Below are 11008 nucleotides of genomic sequence, written 5' to 3'. Positions count from 1 at the left end.
TGTTGAGGCAGCGATTTATTTATTGAATGAGGAACCCAGAGACACAAATTGAAGTCTCCTAACGCACCTTAAATACAGTTACTCATAAGTGATAGGAGCAGAATTGGGCCATTCGTCGCATGAAGTCCGCACAGCCACTCAATCATGGTTGATCTTTCTCTCCCTCCTAACCCCATTCTGCCTTCCCCCGTATCCCCTGACACCTGTACTATTCAAAAATCTAGCTCTCTCTGCCTTAAAAATATCCATTGAAATATCATCTCAGAAATATCATCTCAAATCCTCTAAAAATAAACTTGTCCGAGGAGCGAAGACCACAACGCTGCTAAGACACGCATCAAGTTCAAAGTGCTTGAAGGAACCACTCAGGCGATAATTAGGGATGTGCAGTAAGTGATGTACCTGCAGCGACAACCAAACCCTTAACACCGATCAAGATCATCCATTTAAGTATTCCTCTATAGGAAGATGGAGTAGTGTTTATGGAAGATGTTATCTTATTAACTGTTCAAGTTAATGAACAATTAACACGAGTAATGGCGCAATTTTCATCAAATCTAGATATCCAGGCGGCCTCCTCTGTTCTTTTCTCCGCAACAGATACATTTAATACCCTGTTGGTGAATTTCCATAATTTACACGACCAGTAACATTCACAAGAACTGAATAGAAATATTGTGTTTTTGTTAGAATGTGCTTGATGCTTCAAAAAACTGCTATTGAAATCAACCTAATTCTCTTTGGAGAGTATCGCTTGCATTTAAACTCAGTTTGTGAATGTTCCTGTCTGCAAATAGACTCCTGCATTTCAGTCGCCGTTCGTGGCTGCACTTTAAAGAGATTTGCGCCTGTAAAGCACTCTGGGGTCTCCTAAAAGGGATGCAAGGACATTGTGTAAATGTAAGCGAGTTGTTGCTGTACGCTCTCGACTTTAGAGGGAATATTCCATTTCCGATGCGCAAACAGGGGTAGTGGAGAGACAAAGTAGCCGATGGCGTCCGCGGGGTTGGAGTGGACTATGGTCACTCGCGTTTTCCCTGAAACGGAGACAGAGACGGCGAGAAAGCGAAGGGAAGAGTCGGGGCTCGAGCAGAGGAAAGTGGGAGCTGGTGGGAAACTGGCAGTGAGGGAGGTGAAGTGTTAATGCCGTGAACGAGAGCAGGAAGCAGCACCGATACAGACATGATGTGCCTGAGAGAGAGGTGAGGGAGATGAAGCGTTAAATGCTGAGGCTCTATGAGGCGCTGGTCTGGCCGCATTTCAAATATCATGAGCAATTCTTGGCACCATATCTGAGGAAGGATGTGCTGGCTCTGGAGAGGATCCAGAGGAGGTTTACAAGAATGATCCCAGGAACGAGTATTTATTCACAAAATGCTGCAGGAACTCAGCAGGTCAGGCAGCATCTCGGGCGAGAAGGAATGGGCGACCATTCCTTCTCTCCCGAGATGCTGCCTGACCTGCTGAGTTCCTGCAGCATTTTGTGAATAAATACCTTCGATTTGTACCAGCATCTGCAGTTATTTTCTTATCCAACCAGGAATGAGTATGTTAACATATGATGAGCGTTAAGGCAGAGACAGATAGATTCTTGATTAGTACGGGTGTCAGATATTACGGGTAGATGGCAGGAGAATGGGGTTAGGAGGGAGAGATAGATCAGCCATGATTGAATGGCGGAGTAGACGGTGGGCCGAATGGCCTAATTCTACTCCTATCACTTATGAACTTAATGCGGTGAACAAAAGCAGGAAGCATAAGCGATACAGAAGTGATGTAACTGAGGGAGAGGTGGGGGAGGGGTCTGGCGGCGACTGAATGAAGAATGATCTATGTATCGACGTCGAACTACAATCTTTAGAACCCGGGGGAGCCCGGAGCTCAGGACCCGCCGCCCGCGGCCGCTGCTGAACCCGCGGGAAGGGCGATTGTTTCAATCTTTATATTTTCACAAAAGTAATTTCTGTTCCGTTCACCGAGCGGTTAACGCGTTAAAATGAACGGATCGACAGCTCTGATTTCAGTTGCAGTTTATTACACTCTTCCCACATTTACATTCCCCCTGGTTTTATTTCCGCGCTCACTGGGGTTTTTACGACGCGGAATTTGGGGAATAAATGGGAGCCGTTCAGCGCCGACCTGTTGTACTCCGGGTTTCTGCCCCACAGCCCCCGAGCCCCGCTCCTAACGCCGGTCCCGGGACCCGACCCTTTTATACACCCGGAGCGGAACCAGAGCAGATTCTCAGCCACTTGTTTTCACCCCAATAAGGCCCGAAGAAAGGGTAAAGTTTCTCCGTGAATTTATTCCCAGTGAAGGTGTGGAGATGGGACTTGGTGTCCGCGTCGTAAAATGAAACTGTCCCGGACTTGTAACTGAGATAAACTCCCACCCTCCCGGGGATGGGACGGGCGGGGAGAGGGAGTGGGGGGTCGGTATCTGCTTCAAACTCGTCATCACACCAACTGATGCTCCAGACTCCAGTCTCCGGGGTCGGGTCGTCCTCTCCCTTCCTCTCCACAGACTCTGCGGCGACTCCCAGTCTCCACCACTGACTCTCCGCCACCTCCACCTCCCAGTAATGTCTCCCCGATGTGAATCCGTCCGATCCCAGCACACACGCACTGTCTGTAAACCTCTTCCCGGTGTCAGGGAGACTCCTCCGGGTCCGGGTCCGTCTCACCCTCTTCCGATCCTCAGACACCTCGAGCTCCGGATGCGCTGTTTCCACATCCAGAGTGACGGAGACTGGGGGGAGAAGCAGAGAATCAGAGAGTCCCCGGGGGTCGGGGGGAGACTCGGGCAGCGCGGCCCCGGGACCGGGGGAGAGGCCGCTCGGCCTCAGGCACAGGCGGGCGAACAACTGAAACCCTGCCCGGGGTTTCACTCACAACCACATCGGGTGGACAACAGACATCTCCCCTGGAGTTTTTAATCCAGAGATGGCGAGGGGAATTTCGTGAGGTGGGGAGGGTGGACGGGGAGGAAGAGTGCGGAGAGTGAGGTGGATTGCGAGATTGCGGTGGTGAAGGAGAAATTGGGGGGGGGGGGGGGGGGGGGGGCTACTCATACATGGAGGCAGATCGGAGCAAGAGGATATTGAGGTTAGCGGTAATTTGAGGTTAAAGATGAGGTAGAGGTACGTGGTGGGGTCGTCATGATCACAGTGAAAGGGGACAGACGCGAGGGGCCAGATGACCTGCCCCTGTTTCTTTGAGTGGAGGGTGAGAGAGAGGGAGGGGTGGCTTGGACCATGGAAGGAAGCAGAGGTTGAATGATCGGGTGTTGGACAGAACGGGTGGAGACCTGTGGTTGTGGGGTTGCTGAAAGTGAGCGGATTCACGGGTGGATTTGATGGGTGTGTACAACTAACACACTGATCTCATTGTAAACCAATATATGAACTTCACTGAGGGAATTGACAATGTTCCGCATGTAAGGCTGGTCCAGAAAGCTAAGGCAGGTGGGATCCAAGACGAGCTGGTGAAATGGACCCATAATTGGCTTGGTGGTTGGAGGTGGAAGGTAGCGGCAGAAGGATGATTTTCTGCTTTTTGTTCGTACTTTATTTAAGGGTTCAGTGAGTTAAAGGTTCAGTGAGTTAAGGGTTCAGTGAGTTAAGGGTTCAGTGAGTTAAGGGTTCAGTGCTTTAGTAAAGGTACAGTTTAAAGGATTAAGAGGGATTTGATTTAATTTGGAGGTAAGACATGTCATGTGGGAGATCAGGGATATTGTCGGTGTCCCTGATGACTACGTGTGCAGGAAGTGTGTCCAGCTGCAGCTCCTGGCAAACCGCATTGAATGGTTGGAGCTGCGGTTGGACTCATTCTGGAGCATCCACGATGCTGAGAAGGTCATGGATAGCACGTATAGTGAGTTGGCCACACAACAGGTAAAAGATAAGCGGACAGAAAGGAAACGGGTGGCCACTTGCCAGCGTAGCAGTAGGCAGGTAGTGCAGGAGTCCCCTGCGGTCATCTCCCTCCTAAACAGATATGCCATTTTGGATACTGTTTGTGGAGATGGCTCATCAGGGGAAGGCAGCAGCAGCCAAGTTCATGGCACCGTGGGTGGCTCTGCGGCAAAAGTGGGGAGGAAAAAGAGTGGAAGGGCTATAGTGATAGGGGATTCAATTGTAAGGGGAATAGATAGGCGTTTCTGCGGCCGCAAACGAGACTCCAGGATGGTATGTTGCCTCCCTGGTGCAAGGGTCAGGGATATCTCTGAGCGGCTGCAGGACATTCTGGAGGGGGAGGGTGAGCAGCCAGTTGTCATGATGCACATTGGCACCAACGATTTAGGTAAAAAACGGGATGAGGTCCTACAAGGTGAATTTAGAGAGCTAGGAGAAAAACTTAAAAGTAGGACCTCAAAGGTAATAATCTCTGGATTACTACCAGCACCACGTGCTAGTTAGAGTAGGAATAGGAGGATATTTCAGATGAATATGTGGCTTGAAAAATGGTGCAAGGGGGAGGGATTCAATTTTTTAGGACATTGGAACCAGTTCTGGGAGAGGTGGGACCAGTACAAACAGGACGGTCTGCACCTGAGCTGGAATGGAACCAATGTCCTAGGGGGAGTGTTTGCTAGTGCTGTCGGGGAGGATTTAAACTAATGTGGCAGGGGGGGTGGGAGCAGGAGCAGAGAGACAGAGGGGTGTAAAATGAGGGTAGAAGCAACAGGTAGCAAGGTGAAAAGTAAACGTGGCAGGCAGACAAATCCAGGGCAAAAATCAAAAAGGGCCACTTTTCAACATAATTGTATAAGGGGTAAGAGAGTTGTAAAAACAAGCCTGAAGGCTTTGTGTCTCGATGCAAGGAGTATACGTAATAAGGTGGATGAATTAAATGTGGAGATAATTATTATTTTTTATTTTTATTTATTTATTTTTTTTATTTTTTATTTTTTGAAAAGCATATGTACAAATCGAAATAAGAAAAAACACATTTGTTACAAAGTTCTTACATAGCTTCAATTTTTAAATTTTTGAAGAGAGAAAGTAAAAATAAAAATATAAAACTATAAACTTGGGGAGAGAGAGTAAGAGGGTTAAAAAAAAAAAAAAAAAAGGATCTAACAATGAAAATTAACGGGAGTAGATCCGGGAGACAAAAACCACAGCTGTACATCCAACCCCCAACTCCAGTTTCAACTTTTTATTTAAATTTTTTTTAAATTTTAGTCCTGTGCCAAACCCATTTACTTTTCTAAAAATTCAATAAATGGAGACCATATTTTTAAAAATAACTCAGGTTTGTCGATTAAGGCAAACCTTATTTTTTCCAAATGCAGGGTCTCTGTCATTTCCATAATCCACATTTTAATTGTGGGGGTTATTGGTTTTTTCCAAAATTTAAGTATTAGTTTTTTCGCAGTTATTAGACTGTAATCAAGAAAATGTACCTGACTTACTGTAAAATTTGTAGTATGTTCTGATAATCCTAATATAATTAATTTTGGGTCCATATCTAATTTTTTATTAATAACTTTAGAAACTATTTTAAAAATCTCCAACCAGAAGTTTTGCATTTTTATACAAGTTACGAAAATATGAGTTAAATTAGCTTCTTGAAATTGACATTTATCACACATAGGAGAGATACTAGGAAAAATCCTATTTAATTTCGTCTTCGAATAATGTAATCTATGTATTATTTTAAATTGTATTAAGGAATGTCTAGTATTCAATGAACATTGATGTATATGTTGTAAACTTTCATCCCATATATCTTGCATTATAAATTGATTCAATTCGTCCTCCCATGCTCGTCTATAAGATTCTGATGACGGAATGTCAATGTCAAGGAGAATATTGTAAATAAAAGATATTAATTTATTTGAGTTATAATGTCGATTCAGGCATACATCAAGTGTTTCTGGACCTCTAAACTTATATTCTTGCATGTGTGATTTTACATAATCTCTAAGTTGTAAATATCTAAAATAATTATTAACATGTAATCCGTACTTCTGCTGTAACTCCTGAAACGAAAGAAAAGTTCCCTTATGATAAAGATCTCCCACCCTTTTGATTCCATAACTTTTCCATTGAGCAAAGCCTCTATCTAAGACAGACGGTTTAAAAGAAGGATTATTCGCAATAGGAAGGAAAACAGATAATTTACTCAATTTTAACGTAAGCTTTAATTGTTTCCAGGTACGGATAACACTATGTATAATGGGATTACCTCCATATGTTTTTTTATTTAAATTTATTGGAGCTAAGAGGATCACACCAATATCGAATGGTAAACAATCCTCTTTCTCCATCTTTAACCAATCCGGTTGTTGATCAGAATCATCCAACCAGCAGGTTATATTTTTAATATTAACCGCCCAATAATAAAATAAAAAGTTAGGTAAAGCAATTCCTCCATTAATTTTAGACTTACATAAGTGTCTTTTATTTATTCTATGAGTCTTGTAGTCCCAAATAAAATTAGTAACAATTGAATCAATTTAAAAAAAAAACTTTTTTGGAAGGTAGATCGGAATTGCTTGAAATAAGTATAGTAGCTGTGGAAGAAAGATCATCTTTATAGCATTACTACGACCAACTAATGATATAGGAAGTGTTTTCCAAAATTGGATATTTCTGTGTAATTTAGCAAGTAAAGGAGGAAAATTTGATTTAAATAAAGAAGTATATTTCCTAGTCACGTAAATTCCAAGATATTTAAACTTTTCATAGGCAATTTTGAAAGGAAATTGTTGAAGTATGGCCGGATTATGCTCCATTATTGGCATAATTTCACTTTTATACCAGTTAATTCTATAACCTGAAAATGAACCAAATTGAGTTATGAGATTTAATAAATTCGGAATGCTAATTTCTGGCTTTGTAATATATATTAATACATCATCCGCATATAAAGAAATTTTATTGGTTGTATGTTTAGTGTTGTAGCCATAAATATCTGAATTTGATCTAATACTCTCAGCAAGTGGTTCTATAATAAGGGCAAATAAAAGTGGTGATAGTGGACATCCTTGTCTACAACCCCTAGCTAAATGAAATTTAGATGACAGCATTTGATTAGTTAATATTCTAGCTGTTGGGGATGTATATAAAAGTTTCACCCATGCACAAAAATTTTCACCTAGTTGAAATTTTTCCATCACTGAGAAAAGATAGGGCCATTCTACTTGATCAAATGCTTTTTCAGCATCTAGCGAGATGATTGCTAAATCTTCATTTAATAATCTATTTGAATAAATTATATTAAACAAGCGTCTCAAGTTGAAAAATGAATATCGTTTGGCTATAAAGCCTGATTGATCGGGGTGTATCAATTTGTCTATAACTAGACTTAATCTCTGAGCTAAGATTTTCGCTAATATCTTCTGATCAGTATTTAAAAGAGCTATCGCCCTATACGAACCAGGGTCTTCAGAATCCTTATCTTTTTTAGGAATGAGGATTATTGTTGATTCAGTCAGAGTTTGTGGCAATCTCTGTTGTTTAAAAGCGTAACTATATACAGTTTGCAAACGTGGAGAGATCAAACCACTGAATTTTTTATAAAATTCATTATTTAAGCCATCAGGGCCAGGAGTCTTCCCATTTTTCATGGATTTAATAGTCTCTTCAACGTCTTTCATAGTTATTTCTGCGCCCAGTAAATTTCTATCACTCACATTCAAACCAGGAAGGTTACATTCCTGCAAAAACTTTTGCATCTGCGCAGAAGTATCTGTTATTTTTGATGAATATAATGACTGATAAAATTGCAAAAATCTCTGATTAATATCCTTAGGTAATTATTTATGATTATGATATAGTTGGGATTACGGAGACATGGCTCCAGGGTGACCAAGGCTGGGAGCTCAACATCCAGGGATATTCTATATTCAGGCGGGATAGACAGAAAGGAAAAGGAGGTGGGGTAGCGTTACTGGTTAGAGAGGAGATTAAAGCAGTGGAAAGGAAGGACATTAGCTTGGAGGAAGTGGAATCGATATGGGTAAAGCTACGAAACACTAAGGGGCAGAAAACGCTAGTGGGAGTTGTGTACAGGCCACCTAACAGCAGTAGTGAGGTTGGGGATGGCATCAAGCAGGAAATTAGAAATGCGTACACTAAAGGTGCAGCAGTTATAATGGGTGACTTCAATCTACAGATAGATTGGGTGAACCAAACTGGCAGGGGTGCTGAGGAAGAGGATTTCTTGGAATGTTTGAGAGATGGTTTTCTAAACCAACATGTCGAGGAACCAACGAGAGAACAGGCCATTCTAGACTGGATATTGAGTAATGAGGAAGGGTTAGTTAGCAGTCTTGTTGTGCGAGGCCCCTTGGGCAAGAGTGATCATAATATGGTGGAGTTCTTCATTAGGATGGAGAGTGACAAAGTCAATACAGAAACAAGTGTTCTGAACTTAAAGAAAGGTAACTGAGGGTATGAGGCGTGAATTGTCCAAGATAGACTGGCGATTGATGCTGAAAGGGTTGACGGTGGACATGCAATGGAAGGCATTTAAAGGTCGTATGGATGAACTACAACAAGTGTTCATCCCAGTTTGGTAAAAGAACAAACCAGGTAAGGTAGTGCATCCGTGACTAACAAAGGAAATCAAGGATAGTATTAAAACAAAAGATGAAGCATACAGATTAGCCAGAAAAAGTAGCATACCAGAGGACTGGGAGAAATTCAGAGTCCAGCAGAGGAGGACAAAGGGCTTAATTAGGAAAGGGAAAATAGATTATGAAGGAAAACTGGCAAGGAACATAAAAACTGACTGCAAAAGCTTTTATAGATATGTCAAGAGAAAAAGATTAGTTAAGACAAATGTAGGTCCCTTGCAGTCGGAAGCAGGTGAATTGATCATAGGGAACAAGGAGATGGCAGACCAATTGAACAAATACTTTGGTTCTGTCTTCACTAAGGAAGACATAAACCATCTGCCGGAAATAGCGGGGGACCGGGGGTCTGAGATGGAGGAACTGAGGGAAATCCAGGTTAGTCGGGAAGTGGTGTTAGGTAAATTAAATGGATTAAAGGCAGATAAATCCCCAGGGCCAGATAGGCTGCATCCCAGAGTGCTTAAGGTAGTAGCCTCAGAAATAGTGGATGCATTAGTGATAATTTTTCAAAACTCTTTAGATTCTGGAGTAGTTCCTGAGGACTGGAGGGTAGCTAATGTAACCCCACTTTTTAAAAAGGGAGGGAGAGAGAAAACAGGGAATTATAGACCAGTTAGCCTAACATCGATAGAGGGAAAATGCTCGAGTCAGTTATTAAAGATGTGATAGCATCACATTTGGAAAGTGGTGAAATCATCAGACAAAGTCAGCATGGATTTACCAAAGGCAAATCATGTCTGACGAATCTTATAGAATTATTCGAGGATGTAACTAGTAGAGTGGATAAGGGAGAACCAGTCGATGTGTTATATCTGGACTTTCAGAAGGCCTTCGACAAGGTCCCACATAGGAGATTGGTGTACAAACAAGCACACGGTATTGAGGGTTCAGTGTTGAGGTGGATAGAAAATTGGTTGGCGGACAGGAAGCAAAGAGTAGGAATAAACGGATCCTTTTCGGAATGGCAGTCAGTGACTAGTGGGGTACCGCAAGGCTCAGTGCTGGGACCCCAGTTATTTACAGTGTATATTAATGATTTGGACGAGGGAATTGAATGCAACATCTCTAAGTTTGCGGATGACACGAAGCTGGGTGGCAGTGTTAGCTGCGAGGAGGATGCTAGGAGGCTGCAGAGTGACTTGGATAGATTAGGCGAGTGGGCAAATGCATGGCAGATGCAATATAATGTGGATAAATGTGAGGTTATCCACTTTGGCGGCAAGAACAGGAAAGCTGAGTATTACCTGAATGGTGACCGATTGGGAGAAGGGGAGATGCAATGTGACCTGGGTGTCATGGTGCACCAGTCATTGAAAGCAAGCATACAGGTGCAGCAGGCAGTGAAGAAAGCGAATGGTATGTTGGCATTCATAGCAAGAGGATTTGAGTTTAGGAGCAGGGAGGTTCTGCTGCAGTTGTACAGGGCCTTGGTGAGACCGCACCTGGAGTATTGTGTGCAGTTTTGGTCTCCTAACCTGAGGAAAGACGTTCTTGCCTTAGAGGGAGTACAGAGAAGGTTCACCAGATTGATCCCTGGGATGGCGGGACTTTCATATGAGGAAAGACTGGATAGACTGGGCTTGTACTCGCTGGAATTTAGAAGACTAAGGGGGGATCTTATAGAAACATATAAAATTCTTAAGGGGTTGGAGAGGCTGGATGCGGGAAGTTTGTTCCCGATGTTGGGGGAGTCTAGAACCAGGGGTCACAGCTTAAGGATAAGGGGGAAGTATTTTAGGACCGAGATGAGAAAACATTTCTTCACACAGAGTGGTGAGTCTGTGGAATTCTCTGCCACAGAAGGTAGTTGAGGCCAGTTCATTGGCTATATTTAAGAGGGAGTTAGATGTGGCCCTTTTTGCTAAAGGGATCAGGGGGTATGGACAGAAGGCAGGTACAGGCTACTGAGCTGGATGATCAGCCATGATCATATTGAATGGCGGTGCAGGCTCGAAGGGCCGAATGGCCTACTCCTGCACCTATTTTCTATGTTTCTATGATTTTCCTGCCTGGAGGTCTGTGACTGGTGGTGTGTATCACAGATCGGTGCTGCAACCTTTGCTGTTTATTTTATATTTTCGTGGCTTGGGTGTGAATGTAGGAGGTGTATATAGTACGTTTGTGGAGAATGGGAAATGTTATGGGTTGCGAGAAAATCTGTCAAAGTTTGCAACAAGATCTAGGCTGGATCATCGAAACATTATTTTCATGCGGGGATATAAATTCTGGAGAACACAGTTTTCTTCACACAAAGAGTTGTTAAGAGGTATCAGTTTTACCTCGCTTGATGATATCAGATGTTTCTCTCAATGCCATGTTGTAGAAAAAGGTGAGATCAAACGTTTCAATTGGCAACGCGTCATCTACCACCAACATTGGTTTGGCTTCATCACTAAACCTGCAAATATTTAACAGCTGGTTA

General features: G+C 42.9%; 1 protein-coding gene across 1 annotated transcript; it reads right to left on the bottom strand.

Annotated features, from left to right (window-relative positions):
• Positions 1-2081: 2081 nt before the first annotated feature.
• LOC144590476 (E3 ubiquitin-protein ligase TRIM39-like) lies at positions 2082-10975 on the bottom strand. Its single transcript, XM_078395060.1, has 2 exons — positions 10866-10975; positions 2082-2748 (listed from the first exon to the last, which is right to left on the bottom strand). The coding sequence occupies exons 1-2, from the start codon at positions 10960-10962 to the stop codon at positions 2213-2215; spliced, it is 633 nt and encodes a 210-aa protein (XP_078251186.1). The 5' UTR covers positions 10963-10975; the 3' UTR covers positions 2082-2212.
• Positions 10976-11008: the final 33 nt, after the last annotated feature.

This window comes from Rhinoraja longicauda, unplaced genomic scaffold (assembly GCF_053455715.1).
Source record: "Rhinoraja longicauda isolate Sanriku21f unplaced genomic scaffold, sRhiLon1.1 Scf000197, whole genome shotgun sequence".
Lineage (NCBI taxonomy): Eukaryota > Metazoa > Chordata > Chondrichthyes > Rajiformes > Arhynchobatidae > Rhinoraja > Rhinoraja longicauda.
Note: the sequence above shows the minus strand (reverse complement) of the source record. Positions and strands in the feature narration are given on the sequence as shown.